The sequence below is a fragment of the Anomaloglossus baeobatrachus genome, chromosome 1, assembly GCF_048569485.1.
Source record: "Anomaloglossus baeobatrachus isolate aAnoBae1 chromosome 1, aAnoBae1.hap1, whole genome shotgun sequence".
NCBI lineage: Eukaryota > Metazoa > Chordata > Amphibia > Anura > Aromobatidae > Anomaloglossus > Anomaloglossus baeobatrachus.
In genome coordinates, this window is record NC_134353.1 from 571549023 (window position 1) to 571574612 (window position 25590).

Genomic DNA, 25590 nt, shown 5'->3' on the forward strand with positions numbered 1-25590 from the left:
AACCAGTGATAGGCTACTTTCACACATCAGGTTTTTTCCGTCAGGCACAATCCGGAAAAAAATGAGTAAAACGGATCCGGTACCGCATCCGTTTTATCCCCATAGATTTGCATTGTTACCGGATTGTGCCTAATGGCTTTGTGTTGCATCCGTTTTTTTCCGGATGCGGCAAAATTAATCAAAGCGGCGGCCGGAGGCAACGTATCTTGTAACGTTTTTTTGTCCGGCAAAAAAAACGCATTGCGCCGGATCCGGCGCGACACGGCGTGTTTTACAATGGAAGCCTATGGACGCCGGCGTAATGCGGCAAAAAACGGATGCCGGATCCGTTTTTGTAAACTGAGCATGCTCCAATGTTTTGAAAAAACGAATCCAGCAAAAAAAAAAAAAAAAACGGACAGAATGGATGCAAAACAGATCCAACGGATCAGTTTTTTTTACGCATCCGGCATAAAGGATCCGTTAAAAAACGGATCCGGTGGATACGGTTTTTACATTTTTTGCCGGATCCGTTGGATCAGGAAAAAAAAGGATTGTGCCTCAATGCATCAAACTGATGTGTGAAAGTAGCCATAGTTTCATCAATTTGAAAGGAAGGAAATCCAGCGCGATCCTTGGGGTATATTAAAAAGTGCAAATTTATTTGCAAAAATAGTTAAAATACAGTGGTGTGGCTATAAATTGCAGGGGGGGTATGCCTCATAGAACTACGCGTTTCGACACAGTCTTAGTCTTGGACAAGACAAGAACAAGACTAAGACTATGTGTCGAAATGCGTAGTTCTATGAGGCATACCCCCCCTGCAATTTATAGCCACACCACTGTATTTTAACTATTTTTGCAAATAAATTTGCACTTTTTAATATACCCCAAGGATCGCGCTGGATTTCCTTCCTTTCAATATGATTCCAGGACACTCAGCAGCAGAGCTTTCCGTGCGCTGGATCTGAATGGGGAGCGGTGTTTGGCTTGTAACTGTGAGCTGAAATCTTCATTCTTTTTTTTGCACAGTTTCATCAATGTCCTGTGATAATAATGCACAATGTGACTGTCCTGTCCAAAATATATACTTTGGCTAAAACAAAGATATGGTAATTTGTGGCCATCTGCACAAATTCTTTAAAGTTTAATTATGTTAGTAGTTAGACTTATGTATAGTGCTCAGCATAAATGAATACACCCCATCAGATTTGTCAGTTTCCTTTCAGAACCAACATTTTCTATAGAATACCATACTATAAAATATGGACCACTGAGAACTGTGATACAGACTGATCAATTTTGGCATAGAAAGAAGCAGATTTGTCTGATAAGATCTTACAAAGCTCATTTTTTCAGATGCACTACTGATTTATCCACAAAAACACACACCACAGAGTGTCGGCTCACCTTCTCCCCTGGTGGTCCATATAGTGGTCCCAGCGCGGATGCCACCAGAAAATGTGTGCAAATATAGAAAAAAAAATTATTTGATCCTGTCCATGCAGGAATTTATCGGAGTAAAATTTCCATTTTTATTCTTTCCTATTAAAAAAGTTTCCAAATACATTCAAGCAGTCAAATACATCCATAAAAAAATAATTTTTAGCTAAAATTTGTCGATGAAAAAAATCATAATTTTAACCCCCCATAGTTTTTATGGATGGACTTGACTGCTTGAATTTGTTTGGAAATTTTTTTAAGGCTAAGTTCACACTTCAGTTGTTTTGCATCAGTCACAATCCGTCGCCTTGGGGAATTACGGTATCCTGCAAAATATTTTGCAGGAATCCAGTATTTCCCCATAGACTTCTATTAGTGACGGATTGCGACTGATGACCCTGCGTTGCATCCGCTGCGTCGCGGTCCGTCGTTTTTGACTGACCGCCGAGCAAGTAGCAACGCAGAATGTAACGTTTTTCGGGCCGTCAAAATAAACGCGCCCCGCAGGAATCCGTTGCCATCCGTCAAGCTTGTAATGTATGTCTATGGTGCTGGATTCCGTCGTAATCCGTCTTACGACGGAATCCAGCGCAGGATTCCGTCATGCTCTACTGAGCATGCCCAGCATGTTTGGCACACCCCTGTGAAAGGAATCCTGTAAAGAAGGGAATTTTGTTACTTACCGTAAATTCCTTTTCTTCTAGCTCCTATTGGGAGACCCAGACGATTGGGTGTATAGCTACTGCCTCCGGAGGCCACACAAAGCATTACACTAAAAAGTGTAAGGCCCCTCCCCTTCTGGCTATACACCCCCAGTGGGATCACTGGCTCACCAGTTTTAGTGCAAAAGCAAGAAGGAGGAAAGCCAATAACTGGTTTAAACAAATTCACTCCGAGTAACATCGGAGAACTGAAAAACCGTTCAACATGAACAACATGTGTACCCGAGAAAAACCCAAAAATCCCGAAGGACAACAGGGCGGGTGCTGGGTCTCCCAATAGGAGCTAGAAGAAAAGGAATTTACGGTAAGTAACAAAATTCCCTTCTTCTTTGGCGCTCCATTGGGAGACCCAGACGATTGGGACGTCCAAAAGCTGTCCCTGGGTGGGTAAAGAATACCTCATGTTAGAGCTGCGAAGACAGCCCTTCCCTACGGGGAGGCAACTGCCACCTGCAGGACTCTTCTACCTAGGCTGGCGTCCGCCGAAGCATAGGTATGCACCTGATAATGTTTGGTGAAAGTGTGCAGACTCGACCAGGTAGCTGCCTGGCACACCTGTTGAGCCGTAGCCTGGTGTCGCAATGCCCAGGACGCACCCACGGCTCTGGTAGAATGGGCCTTCAGCCCTGATGGAACCGGAAGCCCAGCAGAACGGTAGGCTTCAAGAATTGGTTCTTTGATCCATCGAGCCAGGGTGGCCTTAGAAGCCTGCGACCCTTTGCGCTTACCAGCGACAAGGACAAAGAGTGCATCCGAACGGCGCAAGGGCGCCGTGCGGGAAATGTAGACTCTGAGTGCTCTCACCAGATCTAACAAATGTAAATCCTTCTCATACCGATGAACTGCATGAGGACAAAACGAAGGCAAAGAGATATCCTGATTAAGATGAAAAGAGGATACCACCTTCGGGAGAAACTCCTGAATGGGACGCAGCACTACCTTGTCCTGGTGGAAGACCAGGAAAGGAGCCTTGGATGACAGCGCTGCTAGCTCAGACACTCTCCGAAGAGATGTGATTGCTACCAGAAAAACCACTTTCTGTGATAGTCTAGAAAGTGAAACCTCCCTCAGAGGCTCGAAGGGCGGCTTCTGGAGGGCAACTAGTACCCTGTTCAGATCCCATGGATCTAACGGCCGCTTGTACGGGGGTACGATATGGCAAACCCCCTGTAGGAACGTACGCACTTTAGTAAGTTGTGCCAGACGCTTCTGAAAAAAGACGGATAGCGCCGAGACCTGTCCTTTAAGGGAGCCGAGCGACAAACCTTTTTCTAACCCAGATTGCAGGAAGAAAGAAAGGTAGGCAATGCAAATGGCCAGGGAGACACTCCCTGAGCAGAGCACCAGGATAAGAATATCCTCCACGTTCTGTGGTAGATGTTAGCGGACGTGGGCTTCCTAGCCTGTCTCATGGTGGCAACGACCCCTTGGGATACTCCTGAAGACGCTAGGATCCAGGACTCAATGGCCACACAGTCAGGTTCAGGGCCGCAGAAATTCCGATGGAAAAAACGGCCCTTGGGACAGTAAGTCTGGTCGATCTGGTAGTGTCCACGGTTGGCCGACCGTGAGATGCCACAGATCCGGATACCACGCCCTCCTTGGCCAGTCTGGAGCGACGAGTATGACGCGGCTGCAGTCGGATCTGATCTTGCGTAGCACTCTGGGCAAGAGTGCCAGAGGTGGAAACACATAAGGGAGCCGGAACTGCGACCAATCTTGCACTAAGGCGTCTGCCGCCAGAGCTCTGTGATCGCGAGACCGTGCCATGAAGGTTGGGACCTTGTGGTTGTGCCGGGACGCCATTAGGTCGACGTCCGGCCTTCCCCAACGGTGACAGATTTCCTGAAACACGTCCGGGTGAAGGGACCATTCCCCTGCGTCCATGCCCTGGCGACTGAGGAAGTCTGCTTCCTAGTTTTCTACGCCGGGGATGTGAACTGCGGATATGGTGGAGGCCGTGGCTTCCACCCACATCAGAATCCGCCGGACTTCCTGGAAGGCTTGCCGACTGCGTGTCCCCCCTTGGTGGTTGATGTATGCCACCGCTGTGGAGGTGTCCGATTGAATTCGGATCTGCCTTCCTTCCAGCCACTGCTGGAAGGCTAGTAGGGCAAGATACACTGCTCTGATTACCAGAACATTGATCTGAAGGGTGGACTCCTGCTGAGTCCACGTACCCTGAGCCCTGTGGTGGAGGAAAACTGCTCCCCACCCTGACAGACTCGCGTCTGTCGTGACCACCGCCCAAGACGGTGGTAGGAAGGATCTTCCCTGTGATAATGAGGTGGGAAGAAGCCACCATTGCAGAGAGTCCTTGCCGTCTGTGAAAGGGATACTTTCCTGATCAGGGATGTTGACTTCCCGTCCCATTGGCGGAGAATGTCCCATTGAAGTGGACGCAGATGAAACTGCGCAAACGGAACCGCTTCCATTGCCGCCACCATCTTCCCGAGGAAGTGCATGAGGCGTCTTAAGGAGTGCGACTGACCTAGAAGGAGAGTCTGCACCCCTGTCTGTAGTGACCGCTGCTTGTCCAGCGGAAGCTTCACTATCGCTGAGAGGGTATGAAACTCCATGCCAAGATACGTTAGTGATTGGGTCGTGACAGGTTTGACTTTGAGAAGTTGATGATCCACCCGAACGTCTGGAGAGTCTCCAGCGCAACATTCAGTCTGAGTTGGCATGCCTCTTGAGAGGGTGCCTTGACAAGTAGATCGTCCAAGTAAGGGATCACAGAGTGTCCCTGTGAGCGCAAGACTGCTACCACTGCCGCCATGATCTTGGTGAACACCCGTGGGGCTGTCGCCAGACCAAATGGCAGAGCTACGAACTGAAGATGGTCGTCTCCTATCACGAAACGTAGACGAAACATTGGTGCTCTGTAGCAATCGGCACGTGGAGATAAGCATCTTTGATGTCTATTGATGCTAGGAAATTTCCTTGAGACATTGAGGCAATGACGGAGCGGAGGGTATCATCCGGAACCGCCTGGCCTCCACGTGCTTGTTGAGCAGTTTTAGGTCCAGAACGGAACGGAAAGAGCCATCCTTTTTTGGCACCACAACCAGATTGGAGGAAAACCGTGTCTTGTTCCTGAAGAGGAACAGGGATTACCACTCCTTCTGCCTGCAGAAGAGCATCGGCTCGGTGGGGAGGTGGGGACGTTCTGAAGAATCGAGTCGGAGGACGAGAACAGAACTCTGTCCTGTGCACGTGGGCACACTGTCCCTCACCCACCGGTCTGGGACCTGTGGCAGCTAAATGTCGCCAAAGGCGAGCGAGTCTGCCATCAACCGCGGATGCGGAGAGATGAGAGAGCTGAGAGTCATGAGGAGACCGCCTTGGTAGCGGTTCCTCCGGCTGCCTTCCTTGGGCGTGATTGAGCCCGGCCGGAAGCTGAGCCCCTCTGAGGCTTTTCAGCCCTTTTGGACGAGGACAATTGGGACCTGCCCGAGCCTGGGAAGGACCGAAACCTCGACTGTCCTTCCAGGACAGCATTAATAGGGTAAGTCGCAATGCAGACATTGCGAGGTTACGGACGCCCCTGCGGCACAGAAGTACATGTGCTCAAGACCAGCTGCGCAAGAACAGCTGAAAAGCTTAGGGTGCCCATACGGCTGTGAATGCCGGAGCAACCGACCCGCCGATAGCCTCATAGACAGATTTCAACCAGAGTCCCTCTGTCTGTCAATGGCATCTTGAAGTGAAGTCCCATCTCCACTGCAACTATGGCTCTAGCTGCAAGCCTGGAGATTGGAGAATCCACCTTTGGACCCTGGGTCCAGCGCTTTACCACGTCAGGGGGGAAGGGATAACGTGTATCATTAATACGTTTGGAGAAAACGCTTTTCTGGGAAGCGTGGTGTTCCTGGACTGCTTCTCTGAAGTCAGCGTGGCCAGAACAATACTCAATATACGTTTGAGCTACTGAAATGGGACTTCTCCTGCTGTTTGAGCTGAGGGAGAAAGATCCAACATTCCATTGATGGATGCTATAGGATCATCCCTTATGGCGTCACCATCCGGTGTATCCGGATTGAGAGCGGTGTCAGGATCAAAGTCCTGATGAGCTACGTCTGCCTCATCATACAGAGAGTCTCCCTGGGACCCCCCCGGAGCACCGATTTTATTCCAGATGAGGGTGGCCAGGGAGCAATGATCCAGATTGCCCATGGCCTGTCCGGACTGCAAGTCTCTATCCCAATGCAACTCCGTCCCTGTCCTTGGACAGGGTTGAGAGGTGGTTCCTTTGGCCACGTCAAGTAGAGACCCCGGCTGACCAAGTGCTACAGGGGAGCATTGCACACAATGGGGTTCAGTGCCGTGGAACAGTATCTGCAGTAGAAACAGCAAAGAAAGCCTGTGTTGCTTATATGTTGCTGCCGACTAGCCATCTAGGAGTATAGAGCCAAGAATGGCGACCGTACAGTGCAATGTATAGCATACAAGCATAAAGTACAAATGAACACTGCAGCACATGTAATACAAGCAGCATAGAAAGCCTGTGCCTTGGCACCCCTGTTTTTCTGCTGCTGTAGACTAGCCATCTAGGGGAATATCGCCCAGAATAGCGACCATACAGTGCAATGTATAGCATACAAGCATAAGTACAAATGAACACTGCAACACCTGCAGTACAAGCAGCATAGAAAAAAACCTGTGCCTCAGCACCCTTGCTTTTCTGCTGCTGTAGTCTAGCCATTCTATGGGGAATATAGCCAAGACTAGCGACCGTACAGTGGAGTGTATAGCATACAAGCATAATACACATGAACACTTCAGTACGTGCAATACAAGCAGCATAGAAAGCCTGTGCCTTAGCACCCCTGCTTTCCTGCTGCTGATGTGTCGCCATCTAAGAGGGCATATAGCCAAAAATAGCGACCTATGCAGTGTAAGCATAAAATACAAAGGACAAATGCGGTATTTAGTGTCAGCACTTCAGGTGCCGCTTACCGCCCGCCTATAAGCGGGTGTGTGGTCGCCCTAGTCCTGTGCCTGGTTGCCCAGAGTCCGTTCTCTCAGCTCGGACTGCAGTAATGGCTGCCGGCGTCCTTCTCCAGCTCGTGTGAGTAGGGGCGGGCCGTGGGCGTGCCCCAAGTCAGAGCGGGAAACCAGCGTCCCACAGTGTCCAGTGAGAGGGCTGGAGCATGTAAATAAGGCTCCAGCCCTCGGCGCTGCTGATTGTACAGCGTCTCTCCCCTACCCTGATTGACAGGGTGGGGACGGGAACGAAGCGGAGCTAGGCCGCAAAAGCCGGGGACTGGATTTATAAGCGCCGCCGCCGTAAAAGCGCGGTCGGCGCTAAGTCCCCGGCGCACTACAAGTCCCAGCCGCGCCGCCGCTCCCGGAGCGTCCGGCGCGGTATTCCCAATACATAAAGTCACTCAGCTAGGCTGCAGTGACTGTAACCCTTTACTGTCCCCGGCGCACTAGCACACCCAGCAAGTCTGGAGTGTGCTGTGCCTGTGTGTACGGGGACACAGAGTACCTGAATGGTGCAGGGCCATGTCCCTGAACGGTACCCAGCTCCGTATCCAGCAGGTTCAATGGGTCTGTGGATGGAGCCCGGCCTCAGGGCTTTGGGGCCGGTAAGATCCCACTTCCTCAGAGCCCCTCAGGGGGATGTGGAAGGAAAACAGCATGTGGGCTCCAGCCTCCGTACCAGCAATAGGTACCTCAACCTTACAAACCACAAGCGGGGTGAGAAGGGAGCATGCTGGGGGCCCTATATGGGCCCTCTTTTCTTCCATCCGATATAGTCAGCAGCTACTGCTGACTAAACAGTGGAGCTATGCGTGGATGTCTGACCTCCTTCGCACAAAGCAGAAAACTGGTGAGCCAGTGATCCCACTGGGGGTGTATAGCCAGAAGGGGAGGGGCCTTACACTTTTTAGTGTAATGCTTTGTGTGGCCTCCGGAGGCAGTAGCTATACACCCAATCGTCTGGGTCTCCCAATGGAGCGCCGAAGAAAAACACATCCGTTGCATCAGTTGACATCTTGAAAACGACTGATCCATTGCTGACGGACCTAACGGATTTAAAACAACTGAAGTGTGAACTTAGCCTTATATGAAAGAATAAAAATGGCAATTTTACTCCGTTAAATTCCTGCATGGACAGTTTGCGCACCAAGCTGGATCAAAGAGGTCTTTTGTCTACTATTGATTTATGAAATAAAAATGAAAGCGACAACTACGCTTTGAAGAAAACCCCTTCCCATTTCATGATGTCCGTAATGGCACCACATGGAAGAGAAAAGTCACAGGACCTAAGAATTTTTTTTTATTTAAACAAAAAAGGTGAAAGCTACAAGAAAGCTTTAATTATCAGTCAGAATTCTGTTGCAAAAATGGTAAAAATTTTGACAAAGATGGAATTGAAATCATCTCACAAAGACGTCCAAGCCATCCACGGAAGTTAATACCTATACAGGAGCATCCTCTGATGATAAGGTTTGAAAAAAATTGACAAGTTTACTGCAGTTAGCTAAAAAAGAAGACAGCCAAACCAGGGTGAGTTGTTTCCATGGCACAATGTGGCGTACACTACTAAGGAATGTCATGACTGGGGGTCATGCATGAAGGAAGCCTCTCCTAAAACCCGTACACAAAAAGCTCATCTACAATTTGCTAGGGCCCATGCTGAAAATTTGAATATTATGAGGACTACTTGAGCTCTATACTCTGGGGTAATGAGACCAAGATAAATGTTTTTGGAACTGATGGCTTCAATACTATTTTGTGTCACAAAAGTGAGGTGTACAATGAAAAACGCATGTTACCTATATCAAAACATGGTGGTGACAGTATCCTTAATTTTGGCTGCATGAGTGCTGTTGGTGTTGAAGAGCTACATTTCATTGATAGGATTATGAATTCACAGATGCACTGCTCTATAATAAAAGAGAAGATGCTACCATCACTCAAAGCCCATGGTAGACATGCACTTTTCCAACAGGACAATGATCCAAAAGATACCTCTAGGGATTCTGTTGCATTTCCGAAGAAAAACAGGGAGAAAGTGATCCAGTGGCCTAGTATGTCCTCTGATCTGAACGCAATCGAACACCTACAGAGAATTCTGCAGAGACAAGTTGACCATCTCTCCGTCCAGCATCCAGACTCGAAAAGAGGACGTTTTAGAGTAACGACAAAAGATCGATGTTGCAAAATTACGTCAACTTGTTCATTCCATACCTAGAAGACTTGATGTTGTCTATAAAAATCATGGAGGTCATACAAAATGTTAGATATAATAGTTTTTGATGTGGGGTGTATTCATTTTTGCATCAACTAATTTGATTAAGACTAAAGATTTTGCAATGAAAGTTATATTAAACTTATTTTCATGTTATGGGTTAAATAAAAATGTTCAATGAAACTCAGTCTAAAGTTGTAAATTGTTTTGTGTGTGTGTACTGAGATATTGATTAAAATCTTAATTTTGAAAGAGGTTGTACTCATTTTTAAAGAGCACTGTATATTGATCCTCATTTACTACAAACCTAAATCTCGGGTGAGAGACTTATACAAAGTGAGAGCTTGATATAGAAACAGAAAAAACATTTAGACAGGCTTAAAAAAGAACTTTCACCAATTTGAACATGTTAAACTGGCCATCGAGGAACAAAGGTTGAGCAGAGTAAAACAGTTTTTATTTTTTTATTTCTCCTTTCCATTGTGGAGATATTAGCTTGAAAGTGTAGGTTATAATTTATGAAAAGCCTAGCTGGGTATCACCACAGATTCTTTTCTGCGGACCTGTACTGTGTTTCATTTCATGACACTGCCCAATTATAAAGGTGGAGGCATCATTCAGGCTAAAAAACACGCTCTGCACTCAGCCCTAATCTCTGCAGCTACTAGGTAGTACAGATCACAGACAAATGTGATTGCAAACACCGTCAGATCTCCTGTCACAGCAGTCAGTGTGTGGGTTGAGAGAATACAGCAGAGCTGCGTGTCAATATATACACATCTGCAACTGCTTACACATTGCCCCACGCTGATACGATCATGAGAAGAATTATAGAAGTGTTTGAAGTCACACTCTGCTGTGATCTTCCGCCCCACACACTGACTGCTGTGAAAGGAAATCTTGAAGTGTTTGAAATGACATTCAGATCTGATCTATACTACACAGTAGCTCCAAAGATTGAGAAAAGCAAGGCCATGTGTCATTATGCCTCACAAGAGAGGGAGCGCCAGCACTGCTTGAAAAATGGGGTGCAAAAAAATTAAAAGTGTAATATTCACAAAAAATTCCAACTGTGATACAATACAAAAATGAGATTTTTAGCAAAAAATTGATCAACCTTTTGAGCCACACCTGCCACGTCACGGCAAATCTCAATAGGGGGGTCCTACACTATATTATATATTTAGATTGTGCCATGCGGCCTCAAATTCAAAAATGTAGAACTATATTTAAGCACCATTTCCTTGGGCCTGTTCCGCCTTCATTCATAGAACCTGGTCTGGCACTGTGAGGGTGAGTTCTGACATTGTTCTGGTTTGAGTTGTTTGCTGCACATGCTGGGACCTCGGCTACCTTTATTTGCAGTTGCCTCTCCTTGCGAACATGTAAGCGGTTTCTGAAATGTTACAGGTATATGGGTTGCTTTTATATGGTTCTACAATTTTGAATTTGAGGCCGCATGGCACAATCTAAATATTAAATATAGTGTAGGACCCCCCCTATTGAGATTTGCTGTACGTGGCAGGGGTGGCTCAAAAGGTTGATCAATTTTTTGCTAAAAATCTAATTTTTGTATTGTAGCATAGTTGGAATTTTTTGTGAATTTACACTTTTAATTTTTCGCACGCCATTTTGCAAGCAGTGCTGGCTTTACCCCTTTTGTCATTATGCCTCACACAGGAGAAAATCATATTCTAAGCATATGTAGGGGAATAATCTTTTTTTAAATGTGCATGTTCTCAGAAAAAAAAAGAAATCTCTGGTAACACCCTACTGGGCTTAACATAAATTATTAGAAACCTAAAGTTTACAAGCTAATATTTACATAATGTAGATGAGAAATTAAAAAAAAATGGGTTTCCAATTCATTAAGACTGGCTTTATACACACCAGCACGGTGGGATAAGATGTGCTTAGTTCATCAAGAAGCGCGCAACATTTAATGAGTTTAGCGCATCTTCTCAGTGGCATGCGTCTTACCAAAAATGCTACTTCAGTTAGTATCTGGAGTAACATTTCTGGAGTAAAATACGTGAAGTAGAGTATGTCATGACGCATTCAAATGATGCACACAACCATGCCTAGACCCACCCATGCTCTACCCACTACAGTATTGGCACCCCTGCAATTCTGTCAGCTAATACTCCGTTTCTTCTTGAAAATGATTGCAATCACAAATTATTTGGTATTATTATCTTCATTTAATTTGTATTTAATGAAAAAAAAAATTGTCATAAAGCCAAATTGGATATAATTCCACACCAAACATAAAAAGGGGGTGGACAAAAGTATTGGCACTGTTTGAAAAATCATGTGATGTTTCTCTAATTTGTGTAATTAACAGCACCTGTAACTTACCTGTGGCACCTAACAGGTGTTGGCAATAACTAAATCACACTTGCAGCCAGTTGACATGGATTAAAGTTGACTCAACATCTGTCCTGTGTTCTTGTGTGTACCACATTGAGCATGGAGAAAAGAAAGAAGACCAAAGAACTGTCTGAGGACTTGAGAATCCAAATTGTGAGGAAGCATGAGCAATCTCAAGGCTACAAGTCCATCTCCAAAGACCTGAAAGTTCCTGTGTCTACGGTGCGCAGTGTCATCAAGAAGTTTAAAGCCCATGGCACTATGGCTAACCTCCCTAAATGTGGAAGGAAAAGAAAAATTGACGAGAGATTTCAACGCAAGATTGTGCGGATGGTGGATAAAGAACTTCGACTAACACCCAAACAAGTTCAAGCTGCCCTGTAGTCCGAGGGTACAACAGTATCAACCCGTACTATCCGTCGGCGTCTGAATGAAAAGGGACTGTATGGTAGGATACCCAGGAAGATCCCATTTCTTACCCCGAGACATAAAAAAGCCAGGCTGGAGTTTGCCAAAACTTACCTGAGAAAGCCTAAAACGTTTTGGAAGAATGTTCTCTGGTCAGATGAGACAAAAGTAGAGCTTTTTGGGAAAAACCATCAGCAAAGTTTACAGGACAAAAAAAGAGGCAAAGGAAAGAACAAGGTCCCTACAGGTTCCCTGATGTTTTGGGGTTGTTTTGCTGCGTCTGGCACTGGACTGCTTGACCGTGTGCATGGCATTATGAAGTCTGAAGACTGCCAACAAATTTTACAGCTTAATGTAGGGCCCAGTGTGAGAAAGCTGGGTCTTCATCAGAGGTCATGGGTCTTCCAGCAGGACAATGACCCAAAACACACTTCAAAAAGCACTAGAAAATTGTTTTGAGCGAAAGCACTGGAGACTACTAAAGTGTCCAGCAATGAGTCCAGACCTGAATCCCATAGAACACCTGTGGAGAGATCTCAAAATGGCAGTTTGGAGAAGGCACCCTTCAAATCTCAGGGACCTGGAGCAGTTTGCCAAAGAAGAATGGTCTAAAATTCCAGCAGAGCATTGTAAAAAACTCATTGATGGTTACAGGAAGTGGTTGTTCGCAGTTATTTTGGCTAAAGGTTGTGCAACCATTTATTAGGCTAAGGGGTACTTTGCACACTACGACATCGCAAGCCGATGCCGAGCCCAATAGTACCCGCCCCCGTCGCAGCAGCGATATCTTGTGATCGCTACCGTAGCGAACATTATCGCTACGGCAGCTTCACATGCACTCACCTGCCCTGCGACGTCGCTCTGGCCGGTGACCCACCTCCTTCCTAAGGGGGTGGGTCGTGTGGCGTCACAGCGACGTCAAACGGCAGGCGGCCAATAGAAGCGGAGGGGCGGAGATGAGCGGGACGTAAACATCCCGCCCACCTCCGTCCCGCATAGCCGGCGTGAGCCGCGGTGACGCAGGTAAGCTGATGTTCCTCGCTCCTGCGGCTTCTCACACAGCGATGTGTGCTGCCGCAGGGGAACGAGGAACAACATCGTACCGTCGCTGCCGCGCAATTATGAAAATGTCGGACACTACACCGATGATACGATTACAACGCTTTTGCGCTCGTTAATCGAATCAAAAACGCTTTACACACTACGATATCGACAGCAACTCCGGATGTGCGTCACTTTCGATTTGACCCCACCAACATCGCAGCTGCGATGTCGTAGTGTGCAAAGTACCCCTAAGGGTGCCAATACGTTTGTCTGGCCCATTTTTGGAGTTGTGTGTGAAATGATCAATGATTTGATTTTTGTTTCATTCTCTTTTGTGTTTTTTCATTGCAAGCAAAATAAATGAAGATAATAATACCAAAGAATGTGTGATTGCAATCATTTTCCATAAGAAACTAAGTATTACCTGACAGAATTGCAGGGGTGCCAATACTTTTGGCCAGCGCTGTATATCTAGTATAAAAACTTTTGATGAATCAGCCCCTATATTTTATTCAGACTTGCAGCCAATATTCTATGATGTAGCCAGTTAAAGCTAAAGCTGGTGAAAAATCCTCTTTAATGGAGAGAATATAGTGCCATGTAGTACAACATACAAAGTGGAAAGTCTGTTTGCTGTTTTACCTTGTTTCACCTAAGATACCACAATGCACTGAGACAGGGCTTCACTGTACAGTACAACTGACATATTTGCATTCGGATAAAATACTTTAGGAAAAACTGAATGTTTATGGGTTGCCAAACAGCCCATTTTCTGTTGAAAGAAGTACATGTGTGCTCCATGTAAAAATAAAAATAAAACTTTTATATATTTACATATATTTGTGATATATATCTGCTGCTTAGTTAGTAAAATCTGTAATATTGCATTGCATCAAAAAATGGTGGTGAACCCCTGCCATAAACATACACCCAGTGCTATTGTCCACTGTGAACTTACCTTCATTTTACAGCATTTTTCTCATTTTAATTCCTCTCTGAATTGTAAAGTGAAACTATTGCACAGCAAACAAAAAGTACACACAGAAAAAAATGAACACCTCTCATTACAGCATACAAAGAAATAAGCAAAGATAAGCCCAAAGTATTAAAATGTAAAGTAATTCAGATCAACCCACGTGAATAAAGGCCCAGTCACACTAAACAACTTACCAGCGATCCCAACAACGATCCAACCTGATAGGGATCGCTGGTAAGTTGCTAGGAGGTCGCTGGTGAGATGTCACACTGCGACGCTCCAGCGATCCCACCAGCAACCTGACCTGGCAGGGATCGCTGGAGCGTGGCTACACGAGTTGCTGGTGAGTTCACCAGCAACCAGCCAGCCAGCAGAGCCGCGTGGAAGCGATGCTGCGCTTGGTAACTAAGGTAAATATCGGGTAACCAACCTGATATTTACCTTGGTTACCAGCGCACACCGCTTAGCGCTGGCTCCCTGCTCTCCTAGCTACAGTACACATGGGGTTAATTACCCGATGTGTACTGCAGCTACATGTGCACAGAGCAGGAGCCGGCACTGACAGCTGAGAGCGGCGGAGGCTGGTAACGAAGGTAAATATCGGGTAACCAAGGTAAGGGCTTCTTGGTTACCCAATGTTTACTGTGGTTACCAGAGTCCGCAGAAGCCAGCTCCTGCTGCCTGCACATTTAGTTGTTGCTCTGTCGCTGTCACACACAGCGATGTGTGCTTCACAGCGGGAGAGCAACAACTAAAAAATGGCCCAGGACATTCAGCAACAACCAACGACCTCACAGCAGGTGCCAGGTTGTTGCTGGATGTCACACACAGCAACATCGCTAGCAACGTCACTGTTACGTCACAAAAGTTGTTCGTTAGCAGCGATGTTGCTAGCGATGTTGTTTAGTGTGACTGGGCCTTAAGAGTAAGTGCAGACAATATTTATTTGCAGCAGAAAAATGTGCTGTAAAAATAGTGTTGGCATAAAAAACGCGTACAAACGAGTGACAAATGCAATTTTTTATGTCGTTTTTCGCTATTCATTTGCATCAGTACAAAAACGCTGAAAGAGTTGACATGATGCAGATTTGAAACGGTTTCTAATCTGCAAGGAAAAAATAAACTGCATTTCCACGAGACTTCAAGTCTCATTCTCCTTGCTGAGACTGTAAAATGCTGCATTATCAGAAAAAATGCGCCAAAAAAACATGGCAAAAATGCAACTTGAGGACATACCCCAAATGATGCTGAACCATCAACCATTACTCTCTTCATTAAGGCCACAATCTCCATGATTATGGGCTTTAAAGGATCTAGCACTGTTATATAAGGAGGGATGTCAATATTTTATTGTAGAAGTCCCTATGCACATTAGCTGAAAGAATTCACCGGGAACACATAAATCTTTGGTCTCAGTAGAACTTTCTGACTCTCGACAGATGATGTCCGGGCAGGAAAGGATTGGGCAACTTGAATTTCTATTACGTATCATGATAGCAGTCAAAGAGGCGTTTCTCTTCTCTACTTGCTCAGCCAAGATCTCATGTGTATGGGGATGTCGGGAGACGACAGTTACAGTAGGTAAGCTAAGCATTTGATAGACTACCGATTTTGCAAGCTTTCTCACCTGCAAAGAATAAAGAAGTCTGTAATTTTTAGCGTTCGTAGGTACACTTCGACTGTGACAGACAGAATAGTAAAAAAAAAAAAAAATTAAAAATCACATTGTATGATTTTTAAATAATTAATTTGCATTTTATTGCACGACATAAGTATCTGTTCACCTATTAACCAGCAAGAATTCTGGCTCTCACTGACCTGTTATTTTTTCTTTAAGAAGCCCTCCTACGCTGCACTGATTATTGTGTATTAATTGCACCTCTTTGAGTTCCTTACATATATAAAAGACACCTGTCCACACACTCAATCACACTCCAACCTCTCTACCATGGCAAAAGAGCTGTCTAAGGACACTAGGGACTAAATCGTATACCTGCACAAGCTGGCATGAGCTACAGGATAATAGGCAAGTAGCTTGGTGAGAAGGCAACAACTGTTGGCCCAATTATTAAAAAATGGAAGAAACACAAGATGACAGTCAATCTTACTCAGGCTGGGGCACCATGCAATTTCATCAATGAGCTGAGGAGAGATGAGACCACAATCTCAAAGATTACCATTAGTTACACACTATACTGTCATGGATTAAAATCCTGCAGGGCACGAAACGTCCCTCTGCTCACGCCAGCACATGTCCAGGCCCATTTGAAGTTTGCCAATGACCATCTGGATGATCCAGAGGAGGCATAAGTGAAGGTCATGTGGTCAGATGACAACAAAATATAACTTCTCGTTATCTCCACTCGCCGTGTTTGGAGGAAGAAGGAGGATGAGTACAAAGATTTTCGCCAACAACCTCCTTCATTCAGCAAGAGCACTGAAGATGGCTCGTGGCTAGGTCTCCCAGCATGACAATGACCAAAACACACAGCCAGGACAATTAAGGAGTGGCTCTGTAGGAAGCATTTCAAGGTCCTGGAGTTGCCTAGCCAGTCTCTAGACCTGACCCTAATAGAAAATATTAAGAGGGAGCTAAAACTCAACGTTGCCCAGCAACAGCCCCGGAACCTGAAAGATTGCAATAAAAATGCAAATTAATTATTTAGAAATCATACAATGTGATTTTCTGGATTTTTTTTTATCCTGTCTGTCACAGTTGAAGTGTACCTACAATAAATGTTACAGACCTCTCCATTCTTTGTAGCTGGAAAAACTTGCAAAATCGTCTGTGTATCAAATACTTATTTTCCTCACTGTTATCCTATGTTCACACAGGGCTTTTTTGGTAAGTTTTTTCCTGACCAAAACCTGATCTTGTGACAGGAAATCTCCTTTGAGTCATCTGCGTTTTTGGTGCATTTTTCATGCGTTTTTTAGTGGCGTTTTTGCTGCATATTTGGTGCAGATTTGCTGCTATTTTCTACAAAATGGGTTGTATCAATGAAAAAAAGCAGCAAATCTGCAGCAAAGAATTGACATACTCATTCTTTAAAAACCTGACCAAAAACGCAGGTATTTGACAAACAGTCAGGAAAAAAAACCTGATATGTTTGTGTGTGCATGAGATTTCAGAAATCTCAGACTTTGCTGGGACTGTAAAAAAAGAGAATTTTGTTTACTTACCGTAAATTCTTTTTCTTATAGTTCCGTCTTGGGAGACCCAGACCTTGGGTGTTTAGCTTCTGCCTCCGGAGGACACACAAAGTACTACACCTAAAAGTGTAGCTCCTCCCTCTGAGCGTATACACCCCCTGGTGAGCCAGTCACAGCCAGTTTAGTGCAAAAGCTGAAGGAGAATAGCCACCCACAAGTAGAACAGAGCAAGAGCCGGAACAACCGGAGACTCTGTCCATGACAACAGCCGGTGATAACACGCGGAACAAGGAAATTGCCAACAGGCAACAGGGAGGGTGCTGGGTCTCCCAAGACGGAACTATAAGAAAAAGAATTTACGGTAAGTAAACAAAATTCTCTTTTTCTTTATCGTTCCTTTGGGAGACACAGACCGTGGGACGTTCCAAAGCAGTCCCTGGGTGGGAATAAACAGAAAAACTAAGAAGTAGGCAGAACCTAACTTCACAAATGGGCGACAGCCGCCTGAAGGATGCGTCTGCCCAAGCTCGCATTTGCTGAAGCAAGAGCATGCACTTGGTAGTGCTTCGAGAAGGTATGCAGGCTAGTCCAAGTGGCAGCCTGACAGACTTGTTGAGCCGTAGCCTGGTGCCTAAAAGCCCAAGAGGCACCGACAGCCCTTGTCGAGTGTGCTTTGATCCCCGGCGGGGGAGGCACCTAAGTACTCTGGTAGGCATCCGAAATGGTCGACCGAATCCAACGGGCTAAGGTCGGCTTAGAAGCAGGGAGGCCCTTGCGCCAACCTGTGGTTAGCACAAAAAGAGAGGTGTACCGCCTAATCGCAGCGGTGCGAGACACATAGATCTGGAGAGCACGCACCAGATCTAGAGTATGCAACGCTTTTTCAAAGCGATGAACAGGGGCCGGACAGAAGGAAGGTAAGGTAATGTCCTGGTTAAGGTGGAAGGGAGAGACCACCTTAGGAAGAAAGTCCGGAGTCGGACGGAGAACCACCTTGTCTTGATGAAAAACTAAAAAAGGTGACTCCGAGGAGAGCGCAGCCAAATCAGAGACTCTCCTGAGAGAAGTTAAGGCAACCAGAAAAGCCACTTTCTGTGAAAGCCGATACAAAGAAACATCCCTAAGAGGCTCGAAGGGGGGCTTCTGCAAGACCGTAAGAACAAAGTTAAGGTCCCAGGGATCCAAGGGCCGCCGGTAAGGCGGAATGATGTGAGACGCGCCTTGCATGAAGGTGCGGACCTGAGACAGCCGAGCAAGACGCCGCTGGAACAAAACTGACAGAGCTGAAACTTGTCCCTTGAGAGAGTTGAGGAACAGTCCTAGCTGCAGACCGGACTGTAGAAAATACAGAAGGGTCGGCAAGGAGAATGGCCAAGGAGGATGGCCGTTAGAGCGACACCAGGACAGGAAAATTTTCCAAGTCCTGTGATAGATCTTAGCGGAGGAAGACTTGCGGGCCCGAGTCATAGTGGAGATGACTTCAGGAGGAATACCAGAAGCCGTCAAAATCCAGGACTCAAGAGCCACGCCGTCAATTTGAGAGCCGCAGAATTCGGGCGGAAAAACGGACCTTGCGAGAGTAGGTCTGGACGATCCGGGAGATGCCACGGCATCTCTACGGACAGTTGGAGCAGGTCCGGATACCAAGCTCGCCTGGGCAGGTCCGGTGCAATGAGGATGACTTGACGGCCATCCATTCTGATCTTGCGCAGGACTCTGGGCAAGAGAGCTAGAGGGGGAAACACGTAGGACAGACGAAACTGGGACCAGTCCTGAACCAGAGCGTCCGCGGCGAAGGCCTGAGGATCGTGGGAGCGAGCCACGTAAACAGGAACCTTGTTGTTGTGACGGGATGCCATTAGGTCCACGTCCGGAGTGCCCCATTTGCGGCAGATCGACTGAAACACTGCCGGGTGCAGGGACCACTCGCCACTGTCCACGCTTTGACGGCTGAGATAATCTGCCTCCCAGTTGTCCACGCCTGGGATGTGGACTGCGGATATGGTGGACCTGGAGTCCTCCACCCATTGAAGAATGCGTTGTACCTCCATCAATGCCAGGCGGCTGCGTGTCCCGCCTTGATGATATAGGCAACCGCTGTCGCGTTGTCTGACTGGACTCGAATGTGCCTACCCGCCAGCAGATGGTGAAATGCTAGGAGAGCTAGAAGCACGGCTCTGGTTTCCAGCACATTGATTGAAAGGGCTGACTCGGACGGAGTCCAAGTGCCCTGCGCTCTGTGGTGGAGACATACCGCTCCCCAGCTGGATAGACTGGCATCCGTGGTGAGAATCACCCAGGACGGGGCCAGGAAGGAGCGCCCTTGGGACAGGGAGAGGGGCCGAAGCCACCACTGAAGGGAGCTCCTGGTCCGTGGCGACAGAGCCACTAACTTGTGTAAGGAGGAAGGCCGCTTGTCCCAACAGCGGAGAATGTCCAGCTGCAGGGGGTGCAGATGGAACTGGGCAAAGGGAACAGCCTCCATGGACGCCACCATTTGACCCAGCACCTGCATCAGATGCCTGAGAGTATAACGGCGGGGCCTCAGAAGAGAGCGCACCACCAGCTGGAGTGACAGCTGTTTGTTTAAGGACAACTTCACGAGTGCCGACAAAGTCTCGAACTGCATCCCTAGGTACGTGAGACTCTGGGTCGGAGTCAGAGTGGACTTGGGAAGATTGACAAGCCACCCGAATTGGGCTAGAGTGGCGAGAGTGAGCGAGACACTCCGCTGACAGTCTGCGCTGGAAGGAGCCTTGACTAGAAGGTCGTCCAGGTAAGGGAGCACTGCCAACCCCTGGAGGTGCAGAACCGCAATCACTGCTGCCATGACCTTGGTGAATACCCAAGGGGCCGTGGCTAACCCGAAGGGGAGAGCCACGAATTGGAAATGATCTTCTCCTATTGCAAAACGTAGCCAATGCTGGTGTGAAACTGCAATTGGCACATGCAGATAGGCATCTCTGAGGTCGATGTATGCCAGGAAATCCCCTTGGGTCATTGAGGCAATGACTGATCGCAGAGACTCCATGCGAAAGTGCCGCACCCGAACATGCTTGTTGAGAAGCTTGAGATCCAGGATGGGCCGGAAGGTACCGTCCTTTTTGGGAACTAGGAAGAGATTTGAGTAGAAACCTCTGAACCGTTCCCGGGCGGGAACTGGTACAATTACTCCGTTGGCCTGCAAGGCTGCCACGGCCTGTGAGAAGGCGGCGGCCTTGGAGCAAGGGGGAGTTGAGAGAAAAAATCTGTTTGGCGGGCTGGAAGAGAATTCTATCCTGTAGCCGTGGGAGATGATATCTCTCACCCACTGATCGGAGACGTGTTGAAACCAAGCGTCGCCAAAGTGGGAGAGCCTGCCACCGACTAAGGACGTTGCCGGAGCGGGCAGAGAGTCACGAGGAGGCTGCCTTAGTGGCAGCACCTCCTGCGGTCTTCTGTGGACGCGCTTTTGGGCGCCAGTTGGATTTCTGGTCCTTAGCTGAGTTAGCGGACGAGGCGGAGGGCTTAGAGGACGACCAGTTGGAGGAACGAAAGGAGCGAAACCTCAACTGATTCCTACCCTGGACAGGTTTCCTGGTTTTGGTTTGTGGCATGGAAGTACTCTTCCCGCCAGTAGCTTCTTTATTAATTTCATCCAGCTGTTCTCCGAACAGCCGGGACCCAGCAAAAGGGAGCCCAGCAAGGTACTTCTTAGAAGAAGCATCTGCCTTCCACTCTCGAAGCCACAAGATCCTGCGGATAACGAGGGAATTAGCTGAAGCCACCGCAGTGCGGTGAGAAGCCTCCAGCATGGCAGACATGGCATAAGATGAAAAAGCTGAAGCTTGAGAAATTAAGGCAACCATCTCGGGCATAGATTCCCTGGTGAGGGAATGCATCTCCTCTAGAGAAGCAGAGATGGCTTTGAGAGCCCACACTGCTGCAAAAGTTGGGGAAAACGCGGCCCCCGCCGCCTCATACACGGATTTGGCCAGAAGGTCAATCTGACGGTCAGTGGAATCCTTAAGGGAGGTGCCATCAGCCACCGACACAACGGTCCGGGCTGAGAGCCTAGACACCGGAGGGTCTACCTTTGGGGAATGAGCCCACTCCTTGACCACCTCAGGTGGAAAGGGAAAACGGTCATCAGAACCACGCTTTGGGAAGCGTTTGTCAGGACAGGCCTTGGGTTTGGTCACAGCGGCCTGAAAACTGGAGTGGTTAAAGAACACACTCTTCACTCTCTTAGGCGAGGTAAACTGGTGCTTTTCTGCCAGAGAGGGTTGCTCCTCTGATACTGGCGGATTGAGATCCAGTACAGAATTAATGGAAGCAATCAAGTCACTAAGATCTGAGTCACCCTCGGAAAGATCAATGGGGTACATGGAGTTAGCCTCCGAGCCCCCTGTAAAGGCATCCTCCTCATCCTGCAAGTCAGCTCTTGAATCAGAGCCGCGGGATGAGGAGGGAGAAGAAACCCTGCGTCTCCTCTTAGGAGGACGGGGTCTGGGCCCTGATGATGAATCCTCTGTGAGCTCCGGTGGACGGAGGTCAGATGATAGAGATTCTAAGGGACCCTTAGCAGTAGAGGCACCCTGTGAAGGGGGCTGATGCATATTCATCAAAGTCCTGGACAGAAGTCCCATGGACTCAGCAAAAGACTGGTAAATAGACCTAGAAAAGGATTCTACCCAGGCCGGGGGTTCAGCCACAGGTGCAGGCGCAGCCTGAGAGACCACTGGGGGTGAGACTCCAGGCTGTGGCACCGCCAAGTTAGAGCAGACATCACAATGTGGATAGGTGCTCGATTCAGGCAGCAGGAGCTTACATGCAGCGCATACAGTATAAAGCTTTGGAGCCTTGCTCCTCGTGTGAGATATGCTGCTGAAGTGGGGACTCTACAAAGAGAATGAACCCTAGGGAGTATATACAGAGGTCCACAACCAGAGACCGGTTGTGGCTTACCAGACCGCTGGAAGCGGTGTTGTGTGCCCTCCAGATCCCGAAGCCCGGACCCCCAATGCACAGCACCTCAGCAGGGATGCAGAGTGCAGGCCAGCGCAGAGTGAACCCTGTCTGAGAAAATGGCCGCCGGAGCGAAGAGAGGGGGCGGGACTTGGGGGCGTTCCTGTAGGAGAGCGGGATCTGGAGGGCCATAGAGACCTACAGGGGAGGAGACACGCACAGCAGTGGGGAGTGTCCCTCCCCTGTGCAGGACGGCCGCCGGGAGGAGCTGTGCCTGTCCCTCTGCATGAGTGACATGCGAGGGCAGTGAACAGAAACTAGGCCTCCGGCAAAGCCGGGGCCTAAATTTGAGTGGCGAGGCCGACGCACAGGCACCATCGGCGCGGTTTTCGGACGACAGCTAGAGAACTCGCTGGAAATGCCAAAATAAATACAGTAAGCACACTCTCCCCATACAATAAAGCACAGGGACCCCCAATATATAAACGTCTCAGGTACTTAGCTGCTGAGACGCAGGGCCAGGTCCCTAGGGATGAGTGCTCCGGTCCAGCAGAGTCCTAAAGGGCTGCGGATGGAGACCGGTCTCCTGCCAGGCATGGAGACCGCGCTGACTCCCACTTCAAGCCAGAGCCCAGGAGGGATGGTGAAGGAGCACGGCATGTAAGGCTCCAGCCTTGGAAATCAACCTTACAACACCACCGACACAGTGGGGTGAGAAGGGACATGCCGTGGGTCCAGAGGTGGACCCGCACTTCTTCAATCTCATTCCAAAAAGGAAAAAATCATATGAGAATGCATGTGTGGATGTATGCCTCCTGAACACAAAGCGATAAACTGGCTGGGACTGGCTCACCAGGGGGTGTATATGCTCAGAGGGAGGAGCTACACTTTTAGGTGTAGTACTTTGTGTGTCCTCCGGAGGCAGAAGCTAAACACCCAAGGTCTGGGTCTCCCAAAGGAACGATAAAGAAAGCAGCTTTTTATTAGCATGGATTTGCATATAACCAAGGCAAATCTGCAGCTAAAAAATGCAGCAAAAACCTACCAAAAAAGCCCTCTGTGAACATAGCCTTAGAGTTGAGCGAGTACCTAACTATTCGTACTCGCTATACTCATAACGAGTACTGTCTAATACTCGCATATTCGTTCCAAATAGTATATGCCTTACAAGTCAATGGGGAAAAACTCGCAATGTAATGAGTAACCCGAATGCCACACTATTTGTTACTCACACGAATAGTACGGCTTCGGGTTACTCATTACTTTGCGAGTTTTCCCATTGACTTGCATTGAACACGCTATTCGGAATGAATACACTAGTATTAGACAGTACTCGTTATGAGTATAGCGAGTACGAATAGTTAGGTACTCGCTCAACTTTACCCACTGTATCTCATGTGTACGACCTTCTTAAGTAGTCAGAATTTAATGAATTAATAGAGCTTTACAGAGGTAGACCAGCTAAAGCCCTACAATTTTCATATATATCATTATTTATTTTACTTTACTTACAGACATCATAAAAAAAACACTGTAACCATAAAATGGACAGGGTAAATAAACTCTAAACTAAAATTAGGAATAAAACATAAAATTAGAATTAAAGTTTATGAAGGTGTATTAGGTAGTAAACTAGACAGTGTTGGAGAAATTTAAAACAAATAACACAATTATAAGCTCCTGAATATTTCTCACCTGTTCATATGAGTCAGTGTTTGATCAAAAGAATGCTCTCCAATTCTTTTATTGCCGGAAAGATCTCGGCCACCACTTCCCGTGTAAGTGAATTCATCCCCTCGGTCCTAAAAAAATACCAACAAAAATATGAAGCAATTAAATATTCAGCTGATAAAAACATGGAAATAAATAATCCAGAAATGCAAAAAAACACACCACTTCATCTTCAAATCCACCAGCTAACACCAGAGAGTATGCACCATCATTACTTCGCCCATGAATTCCACCAACATGAGGACGATGGACTCCTGCTTCACTGACCTGAAAATGTACAATATTTTAAAAGTGTTATGTTATAGTTTGACAGTGGTGTTTAAAAGTTTAGAAACTTTTCAAAAAATTGTCCCTATTTCTGCTTACCATATTTTTCGTTTTATAAGACGCACTGGATTATAAGACGCACCCCAAATTTGGAGGGAAAAAAAAGGTAAAAACAAATATGGGGTCCGTTTATAATATGGTGGTGTCTTACCAGGGAGGGGGGCCTGCAGAGGAGCGGGGGTCACAGGAGGCAGGGGCGGTACTGGAGGACTGCAAGTAGTATAGAGAGGGGCCCAGATACTCACTGCGGGTGCTGCTCTGTGCGGGGGCCGGTGTCGCTCTGCTCTGTGCGGGGCTGGAGACGCGGGTGCTGCTCTGTGCGGGGCCGGAGACGCCGCTCTGCCCTGTGCGGGGCCGGTGTCGCTCTGCCCTGTGTGGGGCCGGTGACGCCGCTCTGCTATGTGCGGGGCCGGCGACACCGCTGTGCTCTGTGCAGGGTGGGTGTCGCTCTGCTCTGTGCAGGGCCGGCAACGTCACTCTTCTCTGTGCAGGGCTGGTGATGGACCAGCCGAGCAGAACGTAGCAGCTGTGCACAGAGCAGCCGAGCAGGACGGAGCAGCCGTGCATAGTGCAACCGAGCAGGACAGAGCAGCCGTGCACAGAGCAGCCGAGCAGGACGGAGCAGCCGTGCACGGAGTAGCCGAGCAGAACGGAGCAGAACAGAGCGGCTCCAAACAGAACAGAGTGGTGCGGCCCTATCCAGAACAGCGTCGCACAGACCAGCAGCGCCGTCAGCACAGTGCACTGCTCGGAGAATCTCCCTGCCTCCTTTGACCCCTCTGCACAACCCCCCGGTAAGCTACATTCGGATTTTAAGACGCACCCCTCATTTTCCTCTCAAAGTTTTGGGAGGAAAAGTGCGTCGTATAATCTGAAAAATACGGTATATTTGATCTAAAAGTACATTAGATTATCATACTTAAAGTACTAAAAGAAAATAAAGAAATATTACACTATTATTTTTTGTACAAAAATGATCCAAAACCAATATCTGTAGGTCGCAAAAACATTTCGAATTAGCAAATAATTTAAAAGTTGAAATGTTAGTCTGATATCCAATCAATGGGATGGCAGTCAGGTGTTAGTGGGCAACCTGCTTTATTTAACCCCTTCACACCTCAGCCCGTTTTCACCTTCATGACCAGTGTCACTATGACAGGTTATAATTCTGGAACGCTTAAACGGATCCCAGTGGTTCTGAGACTTTTTTTCTTGTAATTCATGATACTGGTAAATTTAAGACAATATTTTTCGTGTTTATTTGTGAAAATATCGGAAATTTTTGA

The 25590-nt window shown here is 47.4% G+C and overlaps 1 protein-coding gene across 1 annotated transcript in view; it reads right to left on the reverse strand.

Moving 5' to 3' along the window:
* The window catches only part of UHRF2 (ubiquitin like with PHD and ring finger domains 2), a 205725-nt gene that overhangs the window by 32047 nt on the left and 148088 nt on the right, over nt 1-25590 (reverse strand). Inside the window, exons 9-10 of the mRNA XM_075317479.1 lie at nt 24140-24244; nt 23942-24048 (exon numbers count right to left, since the gene is read on the reverse strand). Coding sequence (XP_075173594.1) covers nt 23942-24048; nt 24140-24244 — 212 coding nt within the window. The remainder of the gene's footprint in view (nt 1-23941; nt 24049-24139; nt 24245-25590) is intronic.